At 38.9% G+C, this 22,707-nt stretch overlaps 1 protein-coding gene across 3 annotated transcripts in view; it reads right to left on the reverse strand.

Annotated features, from left to right (window-relative positions):
* Positions 1-607: 607 nt before the first annotated feature.
* Positions 608-22,707, reverse strand: part of Gabpa (GA binding protein transcription factor subunit alpha) — a 32,253-nt gene continuing 10,153 nt past the window's right edge. For all 3 annotated transcript variants that reach the window (XM_013116204.3, XM_005073862.4, XM_040750553.1), the window contains 7 exons: positions 21,020-21,104; positions 18,867-19,112; positions 10,838-11,032; positions 7,916-7,969; positions 6,973-7,113; positions 6,566-6,758; positions 608-3,568 (listed from right to left, as the gene is read on the reverse strand). In XM_013116204.3, coding sequence (XP_012971658.1) covers positions 3,340-3,568; positions 6,566-6,758; positions 6,973-7,113; positions 7,916-7,969; positions 10,838-11,032; positions 18,867-19,112; positions 21,020-21,104 — 1,143 coding nt within the window. In that variant the 3' untranslated portion in view covers positions 608-3,339. The remainder of the gene's footprint in view (positions 3,569-6,565; positions 6,759-6,972; positions 7,114-7,915; positions 7,970-10,837; positions 11,033-18,866; positions 19,113-21,019; positions 21,105-22,707) is intronic.

A 22,707-nucleotide genomic window follows, 5' to 3' on the forward strand; every position in this document is an offset into this window, starting at 1 on the left:
CTAGCAATCCCTTGGCCATGAGCAGCCACGGGTGTGGGTTCTCAGCAAGAGCAGTAAGTGTTTTTAACTACCCAGCCATCTCTCCAGCCCTTTCCTTGCCTTTTTGTCAAGTGTTCAACCTGGTATACTACTCTAAAACCTTAGTTCTGTGGATGGGAATACATTACTTTTCTTACCAACTATCTTGTACCAAATAACGGAATCTGTTCTCCCCAAATTCATAATGTTTTGTTTCATGTGTATGTGTGATGGTGTGTGTATGTGCGTGTGTGTGTGTGTGTGTGTGTGTGTGTGTGTGTGTGTGTCCTGGGGTATCACTACTTTGATAGGTTTTAAGTAATGAAAAGATATACAGAGGAACACATGGATGCTTACCAGAAGTGACTGTCAAGATTTTCAACCAACTAAAAGTCCCAGGTAACTGAAATTTTTTTTCAGAAAAAAAAAAAACAAAAACCAAAAACTTCCAACATAAAAATTTATTGTATAATAGTTTTATTTTTCTCATTTACTATTTTTACATTTTATGCACAAATATTTTTATCTGAGTAAAAATAGAAAATAACTGTTTTATGTAAAATTACAAAAAAACCAAAGAAATACATAATTGTTATTATGATAGTATAAGTGTCTTTATTTAAAGAGTAAAAATGTATGCAAAAATTCTCCTCCCTTCTACAAAAGACTGAGAATACTTCTTTTCTTGGGAATAAGTGAAATATTGAAATAACATTTTTATAGCCTATAGATCCGAAGACATTAAGTCAGTCACAGGTTTAGTTTGCAGTTATAAATCTTAAAACGTTTTTGTGCTATCTCAAGGATACACTAGTTCTTTATAAAAAGCAGTAGATAAATGGCAAATGCAGAAACGACGGAACTTGCCATAAATATTTGGAGGTACACTCCTTAAAAGAAATAACCATACTTGAGCATCACCACATATCTGGGGAGAAAAATTAAATATTTCTTCCTAATTTATTTACATAGATTGACACCAAAATGAATGTAGCCAGTTAACTGATCATGCAGAGATCAAGCACATACAGCAACTCTGCCTGACCAGCTGGACTTTTCCAAGGCCAACACAATGTTCAAACTTCAGGCTAGCACACAGAGAAATGAGCTTTGTGAAAACATCCCCTGGAAAAGCTGTCTTAAAACAAAAGTGAACATTTCATCACTTGTGAACTTACAAGGTACAAAAGACGGTCAAACAATTGCATTTTCTTTTTATCCCACTGTATCTTAAATTCTATGAAAAGTGTATGACAATACTGAGCAAAGAATACCACAAATTAATATTTTCTCTCACAACATGAGTTGTTTTTAATAAAAGACTAGCAAACTGTGGCCACATAAGGACAACAAATGTTTTCTATCTAAGTGGAGAAAGTCAAGGAGAAACCCTCTCACTTCCTGCGTGGGGTGCATAGAAGGAGGTGAAGAGACATGAGCATTTCACATCTGAGAACTCTGTTCAAATAATGACTAAAACAAAATCTACCAATGAAAGAAAATCTACAGAACAGTTGCTGTTGTTTAAAAAAAACAAAACAAAACAGAACATTTGAAAACGCTTAACTAGATTTTTGGGATCTAGAAATGCAGACGTTCCTTTCCTTAAAAATCTACATTTCTACCAAAGAAACACAAAGCCTGTCCTCAACATTGCACCTGTAAATCCTCAAGCTGTCCATGTACTATGGAGACATCCTGTTTTGAAACAGTGACTGGTTTCCCAAAATGGGAAAAGCCTCCTTTACAGCTGCTCATTTGTTATCTTAAGTCAGGAATTCAAGACCATTTTTACACTCAGATAGTCTTAAAATCATGGAGATCAAATTGTAATGGTATCTGCCAGCCTGTTTATCTAAAAAAGTAAAAATGTAATTGCTTGTAAGTATGTACTGTAGAACCTTAAAGGACTTGGTGCACACGCACTAACAGTGTCGCTGAAGTCTGGCAGCGGGATGAGCTACCCTTCTTTCTCGTCCCTGACACGCCAGGCCACTGCTTACTTCTGGCAATACCACCAGGCTGCAATCTCAAATGGGTTCTTTTAAAGCCATTTCTGGGCATGAGCTGAAAGAAAAAGAGTTGCATAAAGTAGCCTTTATACTCTTCTGAGAACACCTTTCTGCTATGAAAACTATTTGCTAGTCTCTGTATCATGATTTATGCATATTATTTTAAAACAAAAGAAAAAAGATTTTTCTAGTCATTTCTTCTTAGTGTTAGCAAGCAGTAAGGCATCCCATATAATATTTAAAGATTTTAGAAATAAGTCTCCCTTTTGAACATCTTTATGTCTTCACTTCATACATGCAGGAAGTGATTAGCTGGCTACATCTAATATTTTTAGAGACACATATGCAATATTCAAAAGGAAAACAATGAAACAAGTGGGGAAGTTTATTTAAAGATCACTGACAGCGCCAAGTCAAACATCCTTTTATAACTATTCACTAGTAATTTACTAACATCTTCAAAGGTTAAGTACTTTCGTCTGATCTAAAGTCTTCATTTTACCAAACACAAAAGTGAATATATAAATGGTACTGCATAATAATCTGCTACTATAGATTAGTTTTAAAAAAAAGAAGTAAAACTAAACCAAGTTTTTCTTACTGAGGTATGCTTTTTAAAATCTGAAAGAATAATGTCATTTTGGAATTTTTGCAATAGCTGGTTTATAAGAAGTAAACGCCTCTCTCAAAATAATTTATATCCTCGGCCTGACATAATGGATAAACGATACAGAAAAGCATTAAGAATGGCTTGAGTTAAGCCAGCTTTAGAACTGGGTCTCATCAACACTCTCTTCTTCTGCTACTTAACCTCTTCTTTACTTGTGAATATATAAATTAATAACCTGATAGTAATTATCAATATAATTTTATTTGACATGAACATTTAGCTCTGCTTGATTAGGTGAAACAGGCACACATGCTTAGCTGAGAATTTCCTTTTTCAGGCTCTATGGAAAGCAGCAGAGAGGAAACAGTTTCCTTACTGTCATCTTCAGACGCTACTGGCTGTTTTTGGTAGGGCTAGACATTAATACTGACCAGTTTAGCTTTCCTGACTGTTAGCAAACTATCCCACGATGAACCTGCTCTCACACTTCAGGCATCGTGGAGATTCTTTAACACACATTTTCTAAAATATATGCTCAAAGTAAAAAGATCCAAATTCACAAGAGTATGAAATATTTATAAAAAATCATGCATCAGATTGAACAGTCTAGAAATAAGATTCAAATTCAATAATAAAGGTGAGAGCAAAGCTTGCTCCAAATATTAAGAAAAGCCTTAGACGCCTGGGAGGTCCCAGGTTTCAATTGTCCTTTTCTGTTTGCAGAGAGGCAGCGGCTAGAGCTACAGCTGTGACTGGCTGGGCGATTCCATGGAGCTGCATCTTTGCAAGTTTCTTCTGTTCACATTCTGTGACCAAGCGGTTCAGTTCTGCTGCACTGTATCCAATAAGAGTCTTCAAGTCACAAACAAATTTGTACACAAATCTCTTGCCTTGAACTTTACAGATCATGTCTCCATCATAATAATACCTTTAAAATGAGAAACCACATTAGGACCTTGTGAAAAATAAAGTTTGTACTTCCTATGTTTTAGACTTTTCTACAAATAGAAGCCCACAGAGTTCTGTACTCACCAGAAATAGTCAATGACATGAAACTTTCAAAATAAAATTTTAATGACTGTGATAACACATTGATTTAGTAACAACGTAATTACTCTAAACCCGAGACTGACTGTGTGAGAGCCCTGCAGCTGGACTTGCTGCCTCTGTGGCCACAGAGCCCCTTTCCTCTGTCCTTCCTCCCTCACCTAGAAAATGAGGTGAAACAGTACTGACTCTCATGGGATAATCTTTATAAAATGCTTAGCACACAATGAATGCCACAGCTGAATCTCTATTTTTATATTTTTTATTATTTATTTATATGAACAAATATAGTATATTAATTATATTAATAATAAATATATTATATTAATAAATAATTAATAAATTTATTAATTTATATTTTTATAAGCTAGTAAGAATCCAGAAAACAAAAATTTAGATGGTTAAAAAGTCCACTTCTCTAGTTTTATAAAAAATCTAATATATCTAATATAATACCATCATACCCGTCATCTTTTCTATTTACTTATGTAAAGGCTCCCCAAATTTTGGAGAAATTTTCCAAACCACTATGGAGTCCTGTGATAGTTTGAAAGAAAATGGCCCCCGAAGGGAGTGGCACTATCAGGAGGTGTGGTTTTGTTCCAGCTGTGTGGTCTTACTGGATGAGTGTGTCTCTGCACAAGTGGGCTTTGAGGTCTCATACATGCTCAAGATGCTACCCAGTGTGTGAGGCCACTTCCTGTTGCCTGCAAGCCGTAGCAGCCTCAGCTCCTTCTCCGGCACGCTGCCACACCCGCCACGATGATAATGGACTGGACCTCTGAATTGTAAGCTAGCCACCCCAATTAAATGTTTTCCTGGTCCTTTTGGGAACCTGCTCTCCATGCTGGATTACCTCCCCGGTCTCGATGCAGGGGGTGAGGTAATGTGCCATGCTTGGTTAAAGCCCATGGGAGACCTGACCCTTCCTGAGTGAAGAGGAAGAGTGGACGGGACGGGGTAGACAGGAATTTGGGGGGAGGGAATGGAAGGAGAGGCGGGAGGGGAAACTGGTCGGTATGTGAAATAAATCGGGAAAAAAGTTAAAGAAAATAAAAATTAAAATAAAAATTGCTGTGGTCATGGTGTCTTTTCACAGCAACAGAAACCCACTAAGATGGGCCCCAAAAGAATAAAAAATACAAGGGTCAGAACAAACAGACTACAGGAAGAGGTAAGGGACCATAAGGAACCACAGCTGCCCAGTCTATGATTGCAGAGCAGACCCAGCGTCCACCCTAGCAGGCTAACGCACTAGTTTCTATGGAAACAGCAGCAGCTGAGTTTTAGCTACTCTGTACAGACTTTACATCAACAAAGAATTTGAATCTTAGCTTACAAACCACCAAATTGCTTGCCATGCAGTTTAAACATACAAGTTTATGATAAACTGACACTTGGGAAAAGGAAAAAAGAAAGTGGTTTCATCTTTCCAGAATGTAATTAGAATTGGTATAATCATCACTTCTTGGTAAAAGAAAAATGCACACACACACACACACAAGCCTTAATTGTGTGTAATACAATGCCAGTTTACCATTCAGTATCACTCAGGCCTAATCATTGATTCTGTTAACACCTAGGGCCCCATATGTTCTTATCCAACCTTCTCACTCTAAAGGGAAAACGTAAGTCTGCTTCAAGATACTAATTTCACTGATCTCTTTTTTTTCCTGAAATGCACATAGTTTGCTTTTCCTATTTTATAAAACTATACTGTAAGTGCATGCATATATATATTTGGTATATAGACCCCTTCCTGAACATTACTTATCATCATTTGTGGCAATAGTTCATCTTTCATACCCAGATGTATCACAGTCTATCCATTCTTCTGCTGATGGACACATGATGGTGTCTGATTTAGGACACTGTAAGTGTGGAAACTTAGCAGGAAACAAGTGCACTCCTCACTGGATACAACTCTGCCCACCTCTGGCCACAGTGTGGAAGTAACTCTCACAGCCTCAATAACACAGGTAGTCCAGGGCTTTTGATTTAGAGTATTTGTAGTATTTAGGAAAAATCATTCTAAGTTCTACTTTTGGTTATTTGGATTTAGGTAGTTGTAAAAAAAACTGTAAATATAATTATAAAAAGCAGAAGACAGTATTCACATATTTGATGCACTACACACTCAATTTGGTATGCAAGTAGCACCTTTGTAATGCAAATTATAACAATATTAAAGATGAATAAACAGGCTGGTTTTGAACAGAGAATTATATGGTTTTGAATCACATAAAACAAATAATCTTATCAATCTTTTTAAAAAAACTTTAAGTACTTCAAAATTATCATTCTAACTTTAATTAAAATTTTATTTTAAAAGTCATTTCTAACATAATGCATAAAAGTTTTCATTTAAAAAAATTTAAAATCACATTCTGTTTAGTGTGTGTGTGTGAGAACCTGGCTCTCTTCTCCTACTATGTAGATTCAGAGAAGGACCTTGGCCGGGCAGGCTTGTGATGAACATCTTCATCCACTGAGCCATCCCATTACACACACACACACACACACACACACACACACACACACACACACACACACACACACACACACACACAATCTACCTACCTACCTACCAATCTTTTTTTTTTTTTGGTTTTCTGAGACAATGTTTTACTGTGTAGCCACGGCTGTCCTGGAACTCACTCTGTAGACCGGGTTGGCCTGCAATTCATAAGAGATCTGCCTCCCCCTGCTCCCAAGTGCTGCGATTTAAAGCGTGTACCACCACAGCCCAACTCACACTCACTATCTTATGAAAAAGTATTTTATTTTCATTACTTAACAGGCTTATATCAAGAACAAGAAGCTACATTTTGTAGAAGTTTGGTATCAGGGAAAACAAGCAAGAACTACAAACGCTTACCGTAACGCACGGCTGAGTTTCTCATAGTTCATCGTAGGCTTGTTTTTACGTTGTCCCCACTTTTGTGCAACCAATTCAGGCTGATTTAGCTTAAATTCACCTTCATCACCAACCCAAGAAATACAGTCTCGAGCATCCTTGTCAGTGAGAAGTTCTAACAGAAACTGCCACAGTTGGATCTGACCATTGTTTCCTAAATCCATAAGCAGAACAAGCACAGGTAATCACGTTAGAAGCTAACACAAGTCAAAGGCAGTACTACAAGTCCTCTGGTTCAATTTTAGTTAAGGCAAAAACAAACTTTGCATTTTAGAAATATGAACTACACACTGCCAGAGAGAGTCCACATTTATACTTTCAGATATCTAACTTGACACGTTTTATATTATCGATCCATGCAAAAGTACCTGTTCTATTTCCGGGGGAGCTTCTGTCTTCCCCTGAAATCCTTGGGGACCTCGGCACTTTGGCTGTCTTTGCACTACTGTTTATAACTTTGATTGTAGTTGGTGTAGCCGACTGCACTGATGCTGGGATAATTTGCACAGCTAAAGAAAAGGCAAAAAGGAAAATATATTTTCCTTCTATTATAGGAAGTAAAAATAAATGAGATCAATAAAATAAATGCCCTTTAATTATGTCAAGAAAGACGTGAGACCTAGGTAGAGAATAAAGTTGTGCTGTTTCCATTGCGGGTTGCAAATCTTAGTTTAGAAACAGTTAATCTTCCTTATCCAGAAACAACTTAAACGGTGTATGTCTGTTTTCGAAGTTACAATTCATTTCTTTATGAAAATGGTTTAAAGGATGGTGAAAACTTAGACTACCAAGAACTCAAATTGGTCTATAAGACTATAAACTCATAAGCACTGTGAGAAAAGTTGGAACTCATTGGAATTGACAGCGTAGAAATATAAACTGTTGATTTTTCTTGCACTTACTATTCTGGTAACATTTGGGGCATTTTTATCAGTAGTGAAAATGAACGAAACAGAGTTCCAAGTATCAACAAAGTGTTAAATAACAACTGAGCTTATTAAAGATCCAGGTAACAAGTCTCAAGCATTCACAGGATAATGCTATGGAGTATTTAGGCTGGCAGTTGGCAGAGAGAAAAAAACTCTGAAAAAGAGCAGTTGTGAATAATCAGTTCTCAATTTACAGAGGGAAAAGCAGGATTCCAAGGAAGCACATCCAACACACAGGCTCATCTCCTGGTCCACAAGGCATTAGTTATGACGCTTCATTCCTCTGTCAGAAAGCTATGTAGAAACTTTTAACTTGAAGTTATCTAACAAAGGAGCATTTCTTTCTGGTAAGTGGGCAAATTCTATGGGAATGAATACTCACGCTGGTCAATTGTAACTATCTCATTCATCTGTTGTTCTTGGCTTGCCAGAACATCTGAAGAACACAAGAAAATTCATTTTCATTTAAAACCAAAAATATAATTCCCAACCCAGTAAAACTGAATTCAGCAAACATGTTTTTTAAAAAAGCCCCACAGTTAAAACCAAAACCAGTAAGACAAACAAGATATGTATTAACTGAAATTTAGCAGGATAACAAATCCAAACCCTCTTGAGATGCTTCAATTATAACATTCACTTTTGAATAAACCTGCCTTAACTTCAGAACATTCCTAAAGTTAAATTTCAGCAAAACTTTCAGTAATACTCGTCAGTTTCCCCAGATCAGATGCTATTCTTACCGTGATCTTACACATCCCAGTTTCTGGGCACTACACTTGTCTGTTGAAACTGAACCTGTCAGTGATCATCCTGGGTCTGAGAGTCGTGAGACAGGAACCTTGAGAACTCTAAGGTGGTGCTGTTTGCGTCCAGTTTGAAATACAAGGGCAGCAAAGGGCTGGGAAACCAAGGCAAGGTCTGGATCCTGCCCACCAGATGGAACTTTCTTCGACGCTCTTAAGTTTGAGGTTTTAATTATTTAGGACTTGCTTCAGAGACACAGGGCTTTAGATCTTAGCAATCACTACCATTTAGGTAAGATCTCAACCTCTGGACATTCTTCCCGTTTAAGTGAGGTCTCACACAGCTCACTGTCATTAAAGCTAAACTACTCCACCTGTAACTAAATGACTAGAAGTGGCATAGCCTTAAAGGAGACATACTAGGAAGGAGCCCTTACACAGTCCAGATACCGGCGACCTGGAAACTCAGTTCCAACCTTCATTCTCAGAGACTTGAGTTTGGTGTGCTTCTGAGACTCAAGACAAAGCAGAAGACACAAAGTGATAGGTTTTTGAATGGTTCATCTAAGAAAATATAGAAATATAAAGCCCCCCACATTTTAGCCACCCGTGAGGGAAACAGAATGCTTAAAATCAAAGTCCTAGGGAACATGAAGCAGTTGGTGAGGAAACACTAGGCCCTAAGACTATAAAGCTGAAGCAGTTCTTTTCTGTAAAGACTTTGGTCTTTGGTGACAAGGCAGATGTTTACACCAAAAGCACACTGAAGAATCTGCATGCCTGAAACGTTTATTTATCTTCCCCAAATATAACAGAACCTGAAAGAAACTAACTTAGGAGCTGCATTCAAGTGGGCCGAGTTATAATCAGGGTACAAAAGTTGTTCCCTGTTCAGATGGCTTCAGAAGAGAGCATTAGGGCTGAGTAGGCCCCGGGCTTCTCAGTAACAGTGCTGTCCTAGGAAACAGTACCTTTCAGAGTTGGGAAGTGCTGAGAAGATTTGGGAACTACAGATAGTCTGTCAGAAACAGCCTACAGATTATCACGCCCATTCTGTAAATGCTGAACGGGCCTTAGACCCTAAAACCAAATGCCATTTCCTTACTAGAACAGAGCAAAGGCCCATGCTGGAAGGCAAGTAATTGTGAGACGTTTACAGAGGCTGTCCAGTGCTAGAGGGGAGCTTCTCTGAGGAAAGCTCACTCCATTGCACAGAAAAGGACAAACAAGGTTCTTGCCCCCTGACTAGGAAAAGCAAGTGAGTAATAACTTTTACAGTTTGAGAACCATCAGGTGAATCAACTTGTGCCAAGCACAAGAAAGAGTTGATGTGGGAGAGACTGGGAAAACCATGGCTTCCAAAGAGAGTACATGAAGAGCTATTATTGTTGTAGTTCCAAGAATTCCAACATGAAAATGTTTGAATGGCCATGATTCAGTTGAGACTCTGAAAGCAGAACCAAGACATTTGGCTTACGCATCTGTAAGAAGTGAAGCTGGTAATAACCCTCCACAGCCAAGGCACAGTCTTTTAGTAACACTTAGAACCATCCATGAGGTTTAAGCAAGCAGAGCTTCCTTCCAGAGCTCACCTCTCAACAGCAGAAGGAACCTTGGGTGAAAATGCGAAGCATCAAATTACTGGGTAAGACCCTCTTTCCTTACCAGGTGTACAGTAGAACAAAGTAGGAGCTGTGACATTTCCATCCTTCATGCTAACAAAAGAACAGAGTCTACCTACCTGTAAACTGAAAACTACAAGTCTGTAACATCACTTGACATGCAAAACTTATGAGGGGATGTGCTGCTGGTAAGATTGCTTAACAGCCATCATAAAAGTCATTAACATACAGGATGGATTAAACAAAAAAATTACATTTACATGAACTCTTTGGTCAGCTAGGTAGTTTCCAAGTTTTCCTCATAGTCCCCTTATCATCTCTGCAGCTCTCTTTAAAAAAATCTTACTTATTCAACTAAGGAAGGCATTTAGAAATGCCTAACCTACAAATAAGAGACCAGAAAGGAAATCTGTGATCAAATGCAGGCAATGACTAGGCAAAGAGAAGGCAACGATTAGAATATATAGAGAGCTAGGGGTGGAGCATCGTGTGAGATTTAAGACTTGGACTCTAGTCAGGCTTGCACCTGCAATCCCAGCCACCGGAGAGACTGCAGCAAGGGGTCAAGCCCTGAGGCTACTAGACACAGCACACAGTAACACCTGCCTCAAAAAGAAAAACAGACAAACAGAGACCTTCAATGCGGTATAAGCCCCAGTTAGAATCTTATTTGGACACTTTCTAGGTCTAACACTCTGTAGGGATCTTACAGCCCCAGTTTCTCACACAGAAAGTAAAATCAGGAAATACTTCATGGCATTACTATAGGAACTGAGATAATACATAAAGAACTCTTCACAAAATTCCCTATAACAATAAATGTTAATTACTATAGCACGCGTTTGCTTATTAACACTTAATAAAATGAAAACAAAGTTACAAGAAATAAAATTATGCTTTAGTTACAATGCAAAAGATAATACTCTAATTTTATACATTTTCGAAGAAGCTCCAGATGACTCCAGAGAATTTCTCCCCGAGGGACCCGCTGAAAAAAATCTTCTTGGTTGAGACTACATAATTCTCTTCCCGAAATGTTGAGTGTGGTGAGGTCTATGTCAGTCATGCTGAACTCCTTCATTACCCAAACTACCCAATGCAGGACTTGGTCTGTGGACCACTGTATAGGATCTAGAAAGAAAAATATCACCTTTAGCCTAGTTCCATCGTAGAGAAATTTACAGTTAATTTCTCAATACACATATATACACAATATGAAATCCAGACAGATGTTTTCCCAAGTGAAGCAAACTGATTGTTTGAGTAAATTTTATGCTGATGCTGCATTTTCTACTCAATGCTTTTTCAAATTTTCAATCTAAGTTACCAATGGAGTCACTTGGTTCTATTATCAGTTAGTCTGGAATTTTATCATAAAAACCAAACTATTAAAGTGTTCTCTGGTGGGCCAAATGACTAAAATATATCTTGGAGATAATAGAGGGTACTGCCCAAGCTCAAAATATTATTCTGTAGCACTGTATGGTTTGGTCCCTTGAAAAAAAAATTCCATGGGATCCTAGGGAGCTAGCATTACTCTTCACATTGTGCACAATGCACCTGTTCCCCGTCCCTTCCAATAAAAGGTTAGCTACCTTGCCCTCACACTTGGTGGCACTTAGGATATGGTATTCTAACTACCTGTTCACTCAGTTGTTTCCCCATTGGCATCAAGGATGTAATTCCAAAGACTGTGTCTCGAAATCTGACTTCAGAGTCTACCACGGTGCCTTGAACAGACATTTGTTGACTTTACACAAAGAATACCCAAATTATTTCATCTTTTCTGTTATTTTGTTTTTACAAGTTAAATGAATTTGCAAATAGACAAAAAAAAAAAAAAAAGGATTGCCAGCATATACAAAGATTACATGACTATATTCCTGGCACCTAACAGAAAATGTTATCTGTGGGAACTTAATGCTGGATTAATTCTGGCACTGGCCCTCTTGTTTAAAGATGATGATATTGATCATATACCCAATAAATGTGTTATTCAGTAAGAAAACATGTGAAGAAGTAACAGTTTTTTCAAGGAACAATTTATATAATAAATATAAATGTACAGGATTGAAAGCAATAAGAGAAGGGGAAAGTCTAGGAAGATAGGAATTAAGTTTGATTTCTCTGAATGTACAAACAAAGACAGGAAAGCAACTGAGGTTAAAACCAGAAACCTATAAATGCTTACAAAAATCAAACAGCAACACCCAGGTGACAAAATATCTACCAGAGTCCGTAATATACCTGGGTGAAGACAAAGTCAATTTTATAAAATAGTGGGTGTGGTGGCACACTCTGTAACCCCAACTGCTAAGGAGCCTTGAGGGCAGCTTGGCCAACAGCCAGCTCTCATCTCAGGCAGTAAAAACACAAACTGCAGAAGAATGCAAAGGAGAGCAAAATGACACGCTGCATTCTGAGCGCAGGATGCCTGGCTACCGGCAAGAAGCAGTCGCTGGAAGCACAGCGGGTCAGAGGAAAGGCCCGGGCTACAGCACAGTTCTAGTGCTGCAGCAGCTGAATGCGGGGTCCAGGGAGGAACAGAACAATCGTGAGAAGCATGGGGCGTGACAACAAGGAAATGCACAGAGAAAGAGGCCCAGGCAAAAGCAGATTAGGAAGGAAACAACAAAAGAACAAATAATGAAACAGAGCTGGGCCTGATGGTGCAGACCCATAACCCCGGTTACCTGGAGTCTGAGGCAGGAGGTCATTCACAGTTCAAGATCAGCCTGAGCAATTTAAGGAGACCATGTCTCAAGACAAAAAAACTGAAAAGAGGGCTGAGGATATAGCTCAGTGGTAGAGTGCCTGTAAAGCATCCATTGAGTCCAGAGTTCAACCTCCATTACGGCCAAAACAGGAAAGGGAGGAAGGGAGATGGTATGGGGGACGATTAAGGGATGGAGTATATGAGAATGAATAGGCAACAGATAAGAGCTGAGAGAGCAAGCTGCTCAGCTCTGGATGTTACCCCACACCAACATAAGACGGCTCTGAGTTAGCCAAGTTACCTTGAACCACACCTCCCTTTAAAACATTTAAGAAAGCAAGCTCATTTTGTATACAAATGTACAGGTAACTATCAAGCTCAGGTAAGGCAAGGAAAAACAGTCTCTCTTGTTTTCATGAAATACTATCAGGACATCCATTAATCTATCCTAACTGGCTGTGTATTTGCTTTTCTCAAAGGTAATAGTGAAATGACAGAGAAGCACAACGACCCAGATACAAAGTCACAGAGTCGGAGGGGAGGTTCAGTTCTTAAAACAGTAAGCTGGGCAATAACCAATTTACTCAGTAAAGAGAAGTTATGCCCGAGTCTGCCCAGTGTAAAGTGAGAATTCCTCCCTTCAGAACTTGTATTGCTCAGGTTGTACCTGACTGCAGGCAGCAAGAAAGACAGAAGGATAAAGAGGAGGAACACATTTAATGTAGAGTTGGATTATTCTTTTAAGAATATACAGTATAAGCCAGGCATTGGTGGCACATGCCTTTAATGCCAGCACTCAGGAGGCAGAGGCAGGCAGATCTCTGAGTTCGAGGCCAACCTGGTCTGCAGAGTGAGTTCCAGAACAGCCTCCAAAACAATACAGAGAAACTCTGTCTCGAGAAAAAAAAAAAAGAATATACATTATATTATAATGAATAAATACTCATGCATAACACAGTGAAGGAAAAGATGCTCACTGTAACCAAACTAAGATAAAGACCAGACACAAAGAGCAGATAAAAAAGCCACAATACTCAAGAACTTGAATGAAGGTGCCTCTTAATGTTTTATACGACAACAGCAATGGAATGGGTTTGGGATCATCAAACTTAGAAGAAAATTGTAAAGTTTAATGTGCTATGACACTCTCATATGCAGAGCATATTCTTTCTAGAGAATCTAAACAGAATGCAAGAATGGCGAGTAAAACAACAGGCTGAAGCTACAAGAACAGAACAGGCGGACCAGCACTACAGTGGAATAAAGGCTAAATAACAGCTCCAGGTGTGGAGCTGCTTCCAGATACACACGAGAACGAGAAAAACGAGCAGCTGATCTCTCAAAGTAGCAGAAAGAAAGTCTTGACGTGTATATATACACAACCTGCTAACTAAAAATAAGACTTGAGAGGTTAAGCAAGAAGACTGCTGCAAGGACAAGGCCAGGATAAGCTGGGCTACATGGAGAATTCTAGGATAGCCTGGGCTAGAATGAGACTCTCTTATAACAAACCAACAAGAAACCAATCAAACAGCAAAAAAGAAGTCAAACTTGAACTCAGGAAACCTAAAAGTTGTCTAACAAGGTTCTACAACAAACGAGCAGTCCTAGGACGATTGGACTAACTTAAATGAAAGTAACAAAGCAGTTTGTAAAACAGAAAGGGAAGCCAGGTGACTGCAATTCCACCAGATGGGGAGGCTTAGGCTGGATGACCACACGCCAATAAACTTCATCTGGGCAAGACTTCGTCTCAAAAAAAAAAAGAAAGAAAGAAAAAAAGAAAAACGCAAACCATATACACCACACCCACCAATCAAGACACCAAAATGAAAAAGAGAAACTCTTACTTTGTTGTACACAGAAGCTAGACAAGCCTCATTCACTACAAGGCGATGAATGAAAGCAACTGTAACACAGTTGTGGCTAGAGAGGAGGATAGAGAAGAGGACCAACAACAGGACAGCTGGTGCAGAGCGGCTCCTGAGAGCTCTTCTATCAGACCTTGAGAGGAGTTCAAAAAGGAGTTTCCCAGTGAGGAGAAGACAGAGCTACGGAACTGGACAGTCAGCCAGACACAACCTTTAATACTTTTCTTGTATGAATATTATTTATATTTAAGACTCCACATATGTTCTTAAATGTATCTGCAAAACATGAACTTTAAAAAAAAAGAATGCAAATCACAATCTATCACTTCAATATGCATATTTCATAAAGGAAAAAACACATTTGACTCTGAATTTTTTATTGCTTTCCATTTCTTTGATAGATTTCTAACTACTATACAGTTTTTAATTTCATCTTCAGATTAGTTTAATAGGTAACACTAAAAAATATTCACATATACAACCACATGAATGAAGAAGTGTCTAAACTGTCAAGATAGAAAATTTGATTATATTAATGTGAACTTTAATGTTTCCCAACGTGGGTCAGCATTTCAAAGAGATTTAAAGTAGCAATAAATAATCGTATTTTAGTGGTGACTATAATTAATAAATTTGCCAAAGAACGGCATGTAGATAAAAAAATTTGAAATAATAGTTTTCTTAGAAAATATTACTCACTTGTAAGCTTGCTGTGGAATTTTGAATGCAATTAAATGTGTCAGGGCTGTCCCTGAATGGAGGCCTATTAGAAGCCATAGTGTGAGGCTGTGGAGCTGAAGCCTGGATTGCCTTGGAGACCCCAAATTGCTGAAGATCCTGAGAGCTGTGGGAAAACCTGCTGAGGAGAGCTGCTAACAAGGAGTGAAACCGGTCCAAGAGAAAGAAGTGTGTCGAAGTCAACAAAGTTGAATGGAGTTAGAGATCTGAAGAGCACTTGACATCAGGCATGGAGATGCAGAGTCTGGAGTTTGCCCAGCTGGTCTTCAGTCCTGTGTTAGTGCAGCACTTCCTCTCTGTGCTCCTTTCCCTGTGTTTTGGAACAGTAATGTGTGTCCTGTGCCATTACATGCCAGAATTATGTGATCTGCTTTTTTGAGTTTTACAGTTAAGAGATTGCATGAATCTCAGAGGAGACTTTGAACTTTGGACTTTTAAAACATTGTTCAGACTGTGGTAGACTATGGGAACTTTTGAAGTTAGACTAAATACATTCTGCATTATGATACTGTTACAAGTTTATGGGGACCATGGAGTGGAATGTGGTAGTCTGGATATAACTGAGCCCCATAATCTCACAGGGAGTAGCACTATTAGGTGGCATGGCCTTGTTGGAGGATGTGTTACTGTGGGAACAGGTTTTGAGGTTTCCTATGCTCAGGGTACTGCCCGGTGTCTCAGTCAACTTTCTACCACTCTTGGCTACTTCTCTAGCCTCATGGCTGTCTGCACGCCACCATGTCCCACCATGATGATAATGAACTGAATCTCTGAACGGTAAATCACTACCTCAGTTAAATGTTTTCTTTATACGAGTCGCTGTGGTCATGATGTCTCTTCACGGTAATAGAAACCCTAACTAAGACACTTGTCTAATAGGTAAAAATTTCATGACAAGAATCTCATCAACGATGATCTCAAGCACTTTAAACGTACTGTGAAGTAACTGACATTCTTGGTAGGTCCCTGAGCCACAGGCAATCAGTCATCTTGCTACCGAAGTATCTTTATGCATTACTTCCTCTAACTCTAACCCTGAAGATGTCTGCAAACAGCTGCAAGAACACTAGAGTTTTCATGTCCCCTTCTTCCCTTCTCAGCATTTCCTCCCAAGTGATTTCTACCTTGCGATCACAAAGGTCAAACACACTATCTATCCACACTAGTTTCTACATGCCAAAAGTAAACTTTTACATGTCACAATAAGAAATTGCATATTGCTATCCCTTGGCATTTGTGGGGAATAGGATCCAGGATCCCCTCAGTCCTCAGGTATAGCAAATTCCTCAGACTCTAAATCTTCTACAAAATAGTGCTGTACATACTCATAAGGGATGAATGCATATAACTTAAACTACTTCTAAATAAAATACCTAATGCAATGTGAATACTGTAAATTGTTACTATTGGGGAAATAGTGGTAAGAGCATACTACCAACTCTCCAACTGTATGATAATTTGTTTCCCTAATGCTTTTCTCCTCTATTGCCTCAAAAAATTCTAATGGATGTTCTTCATTACTAAGTTGTTGCCTACAGTTCAGTGTTATCTAACATAAACCCAAATTAACCAATAATTCTATGACTACCAAACAGATGCTACTTCACATTTCTGACTGTCTCTAAAATATTTCAAGAGTCTTAACCACCTGTAACACTCCCTCAATAGCAGCAATACCATATAGTCATTTCCTTCTGTTTTCAGTTATACCATTGGCTTGGGGTTTGGAGACAGGGTCTACTATGCAGGCCTAGCTGGCCCAGAACTCAAAGAGATCTGCCTCGCTTTGCCACTGGAGTGCTGGGATTAAAGATATTACACCTGGGATCATTAATGTTTCCCTGTTTCCTCCTTCCCCTGCCCTACAGGTTGACTCCAAACCAGTAATAAAGTGTTCTCCATATTGTTTCTTTCAAAAGACTTTCACTTTTGTCTTCAAATAGAGACCTGATAGGAATGAGCTCCACACAATATCTGTATCTCCAGTCTGAGAGTTTGTGCTCCTACAAGTCTGTTAAGGCTACCCTAAACTGATCTTGTACTTACTTCAGAGTCAAGTGTTATCAAAACTCTCTTTTACCAGCCATCCCTACTTCTTCCAAAAGACTTTCAAAGGTCTGCCCAGCAATTAGGAATCTAGTTTAAAGGTCACGCGCTTGCCTAGCTAGCAGAGTGCATTGAGGCAAGTCCTTTCCAGGGTTCAGGCACGCTCTGTTCTTGTGTGTCGTCATTAGCAGAGAATTTAATATAGCACCATTATGACAAAGATGCAACCAATTTGTATCAAAATTATCATCCTCGTCAGTCAAGCTCTCAAAGTTAGGTCAGAACTCGACTGTCCTCTCTCCATGTTCACAATTTGCCAACCTTATCAGTTTTCACCTATCTCTCCCTTTTTACAGCCAAAGAAACCACCTTGTCTATGCTAATGTGGACAATATTACTATTGTACAAATGAAAACAATAGGTTCTTGGTTTCTCTCACTCAGCCACTACGTGCCTTATGGGACACCTGGGCAACATTCATTTGTTTGGCTATCACTTTTATAAGGACTCAGGCATTATGCTACCCTGCCCCTGTCACCTGGCAGAATGCACTCAGGCAGTACCCTGGTCAGCCCAGGTGCAAAAGACCCCTTTAAAAAGACCTCTGCTCACTTATGCGCTCTTTCCTGCTGTTCCCCTGGGCAGACAGGACTTTTCCTGTCTTCCCTCTTCTCTTCTGTCTCTTGTCTCTCTCCCTTTCCTCCCCCCCATTTCTATTAAAACTTCTCACTAAAGCTCTGTCTGTCTGACATGTTTGCGCCCCCCCACCCCCACCTTAGTCACTCTCGCCTGCCAGGGAATCCGCCAAGGTTCCTCACGATAATTCCTAACAACCTTTACTAATCAAAACCGGTTCGTCAGAAGTAACTCTTGTAGTCACCCAGGCCTAAGCTTTGTTCTGGATGTTTCCTGTTGAAGTTGACCTTCCGGCAGTAGTGTAGTAGTCTCTCAAAATAAACCTCCTCCTACCTTCTTCAGAGTACTCTGATCCCCCTGGCATGCTCGTCTGTCATTTTGGGAAAGGGCCTGCCTGCTACATAAAAGCCTAAGCTTGCCCTGAAGTCATGAACTACTGCCTCAATTCCATTCGGCACGCCTCAGATAGTTCAGTTTGGTCTCTTTGAGGCTCTACAGGCACGCTTTGCTTGTATTAGCTATTGACAGTTTAACTTTCTATGACGGTCACCGCTTTTTTTTTCTTCTCTTCAACTACACTGTGAACAAGCTATGGGCAGAATTTCTTCTAATAATTCTTTTTCTTTTTTTTTTTTTTTTTTTTTTTGGTTTTTCCAGACAGGGTTTCTCTGTATTGTTTTGGAGGCTGTCCTGGAACTCGCTCTGTACACCCACCTGGCCTCGAACTCACAGAGATCTGCCTGCCTCTGTCTCCCAAGTGCTAGGATTAAAGGCGTGTGCCACCAATGCCCTAATAATTCCGATAATTCTTTCCAAGCAATCAGCATAGTGTTTGTTCATCATGAGTTCTTTACAAAACTAAATTTATAAAAATCAGTAATCTGTTGTATCTGACCCGAGTGGTATTTTCTACTCTAATTTAACTCTCTCTGCACCCAAGCAACAACTGTCTCATTACCGTAGGGGATCCCGAGGCGTTCCTGCTCTTTTCTGTAGCCTTCCAGGGCAGCAGCCCATCTCGTCACTTGCTCTGAGGTTTCATCAGAGATAGTAGTGATATGCTTGGTGCCGTCAAGTGTTATCACTTGGGCTTCTTCAACAAGATGCGCTTCTGCTTCTGCATGGTGGGCATCTGGGTCAATGACCACTTCAACCGTTTCCGCAGTTTTAACAATTTCAAGAATGTTTAGCTTTGGCTCAATTCCTAACAGTGGATAGAAACAAAAATGCAAATTTAAGTTATTTGTATTAAATTAATACAAGACACAAAGAGCTAAGAGTAAAGTTTTATGTTTCCAAATGAGAAAAACAAACTGATGCTCTTGAAACAGTGAGAAACTGAGCAGATCCTCACTTCTAAATACATACAATTGAACAGAAGCAGTACTGTGTCTTGTGATTCCAGAGAAGAGTCTTGAGCACTGTTTTACTGCAGTGCTAGAGATCAAACACAGGGCCACACGAAGGGGAAAATACTCTAACCCTGAGCTCTAGCTCCAGTCTAGGACCCTTGATTTTTAAGGAAACATAGACACCAACAGTACATGTAGAGAGAGAAAATAATCAGGTCTGCAATTTATCCTGAAATAGTTGAAATAAAACGTGTGCTTGAAGAAGTAAAAGCAAATGTAATAAAGTTTAACAGCTATGCAAACAGTATCTAAAAATTCTTTAGCCAAGTGTTCTAAGCTTCAGCAATAATTCACACCTCAGCACACTTGATAAACATTACCTATAAAATGCCATGTAGGAAAAAAGTGCCACTTTTTACAACAGTAGTATAAAAAAGATGAATGTATTGGCATGAATTAAGAACATAGACACTATACTACAGAGTGTATAACAGTACCTAAACACTCTTCGAGATTTTACAAACTTTCTAAGAAAATTAAAATGAGACTCTGTTCTCTCTTTCTTAAATAAACAGGATCACATGAAGCCCAGAGTAGCAACAAACTCACTACAGAGCTTAAGATAACTCAAATTCCTATCCCACTGTTTTTGCTTTCTAAGTGCCAAGATTACAAACCACCATGTTTGGCTCTGTTTGCCTCCTTTTTACTCACGTGCGTGCGTGTGTGTGTGTGTGTGTGTGTGTGTGTGTGTGTGTGTATGTGCGTGCGTGCGTGTGTGTGTGTATAAATGTATATATACATGCACATGAAAGCCAGAGTTCTCATGGGCCAGGATTACAAACTACTATGTTTGGCTGTTTGCCTTCTTTTTACTCACGTGCATATGTGTGTGTGTGTGTGTGTGTGTGTGTGTGTGTGTGTGTGTGTGTGTGTGTGTGTGTAAGTGGATATATACATGCACATGAAAGCCAGAGTTCTCGTGGGCCATCTTCCTCTCTCTTTCTCCACCTTAAGTTCTGAGTCAGGATGTTTCACTGACCGGGAAGTCAGTCAGCCCCAAGCATTTTCCCTTCTCTACTCCCTAACACTGGCCTTACAGATAAGAACCACTAGTCCAATTTTACACGGTGCTGGGATCTGAATTCAGGTCTTCAGGCTCATTCACAAGCACTTGGCAAACTGAGCCATCTCCTCAACCCTTGTCTTCTATCCTAAACATGTGCTGATTTGTTCAATTAAATTCACACCAATTAACCCAAACCCTAAAGACATCCAAGTCCTATATTATTATTAGAACTCCATTCTTGTGGAAAGGACAGAAATAAAGTTGAGGTAAGTAATTTATCACTACAGAGATTCATCAATGGAGATTTAGTCAGGCAAAAATTTAAAGCTATTTCAGAAATCAGAGTTACATTTAGAAATTATATCCTAAGAACAATGGTATATAAACTAAAACTGTTAAGGGCAGGAGTGAGGGTGAATATGATAAAAATGAAACTCTCAAAGAACAAAAATGTTAGAAGAAATAGCTCTTTATGGTATGATTCTGGTATTTATTGTAGTTCAATATACACCACTATCTCATTTAGGTGAAAGGTACTACTTTTCAGCTTTTCCCTGAAGACACAGAACTCCTGAACAAAGCTAAGTATGGGATCACTCCAGTCAAACACTGTAAACAGACAGACTAAAGTTATCGTATGAGAAAAACATGAGCTCCAGTTTTAGATACCTGCCAATGAAAGCAACTTACCTTGGTAAGAGATTACCTGTACACTAAGCTGTACAGTTCCGTCTGTTTTCACTCCTTGGTCAAACAAGCTTCGTTCTGGATCCAGCTAGACATAGGTAAGAGTAAGTGAGATTTTAGCTCAATTATTAGACAGGTTACCATCTATGGTTTAGTATAAATCAATGTACCAAAAAATAATTTCTGAACATACTAATTAAATTATAAGAATATATTTAATTATCAAAGCTGTCACACTATTGATTTGCTAAAACTAAAAATATTTTCACTACTGAAGAAGTAACGAAGACAGCAAAACCCCACCAAATTAATTTTTCTTTTTTTCTTTTTTTTTTTTTGGTGCTAAGTACTACAGTCAGGGAAGGCCTCTAGTATGCCAGGTAGGCATTTTATAGCCATTCCCTGATGTTGCAAAATTATTTCAAGTGGCAGTTTTCTATGGGAGTTCTGCAGTCTCAGCTGAGAGTTTAAGTACCGCACATAGGCAATTTTTCACTCTGTAAATGCATTTAAAGTACAAGACAATGAAAGTCTATCAGATGAGGAAGGATATTAAGTAGTAGCTGTCAATTTGCTAACATATTCATGCCATATCGCCCTGGCAACTAATGCTACATATTAAAACTTAGGATTCACTTGAAAGTCTCTGATGACAAGTTAATAAAATTAAAGAATTCATGATCTGACTATTGGACCTACTTTTGTCATAATTCCATATCCTTGGGACATCAGTGCTTTTTTTCCCTTCATATTCCTTCTAGTAAATTTCCTACCATGGCTTATTAATGAAATAATAATAATCTTGCCTCTGATATTGTGTCACTAGCTTGGAACAGGCTTCCATCATAAATACCCCATGTGTCTGCATATATGCTGAACACACAAATCCCCCTTTTACTGTCATTACCAAGATTTGGTCATGGTACAATCACAATTTCAATTATGTACAATGTCTTATACATAAAATCTTTAGTATTAAGTGGACTATATCCAACTTGAGCAGGACCAAAACTCTGTAACATATAGGTAGGAATGGCTAAATGTGGCAGTTTCTACTCATTAATGTAAATCTTTGCCTGACATTTAAAAATTCTCTGAACACCAGGTCTGGAGGACATTAGTAACTAAGGCCTACATATGCTGAAAAGCTAGTTCCCAGGTCCTGAATATGGCGGCACACTGAGGCAAGGACATACAAGGACATACAACTCAGTGATCGCTCCAGCAGCTTTCAAGTTGGCATTTACTGACCAAGCCAAGGCATTCCCAGAAGCAGCAGGTACTAATGCCAAATGCACGTTTGCACTGACATGGGAAGCCAATGCTGCCATGCTCATGTTCTTTGTTCAGTCGAAGAAAGGTGCTGGGGGGATCTAAAATGCCCACAGATCCAAGCACAGCTCTTAAGTTGATGATGTTATGATTTACACATTGAGAAACTGTGATAGAATGAATAGGCACTTCGCAGGCCGCATTGCATTATGAGGCCAGGTATTCTATCTATCATTACAGAATGTAATAATTAACAAAACGATGAGTTTTAGTGATTGATACAACTAAAAGGGATCATTTGGAAGTATTTTGCAAGTGTTTAACTCAATGCACTGTCTTTATAGCTCTAGATAACCACTTTTAATGACTATTTTGAATTTATGTATTGAATATTCTGTTTTTAAAGATTTACTTTTAGG

This window comes from Mesocricetus auratus, unplaced genomic scaffold, assembly GCF_017639785.1.
Source record: "Mesocricetus auratus isolate SY011 unplaced genomic scaffold, BCM_Maur_2.0 Super-Scaffold_100008, whole genome shotgun sequence".
Lineage (NCBI taxonomy): Eukaryota > Metazoa > Chordata > Mammalia > Rodentia > Cricetidae > Mesocricetus > Mesocricetus auratus.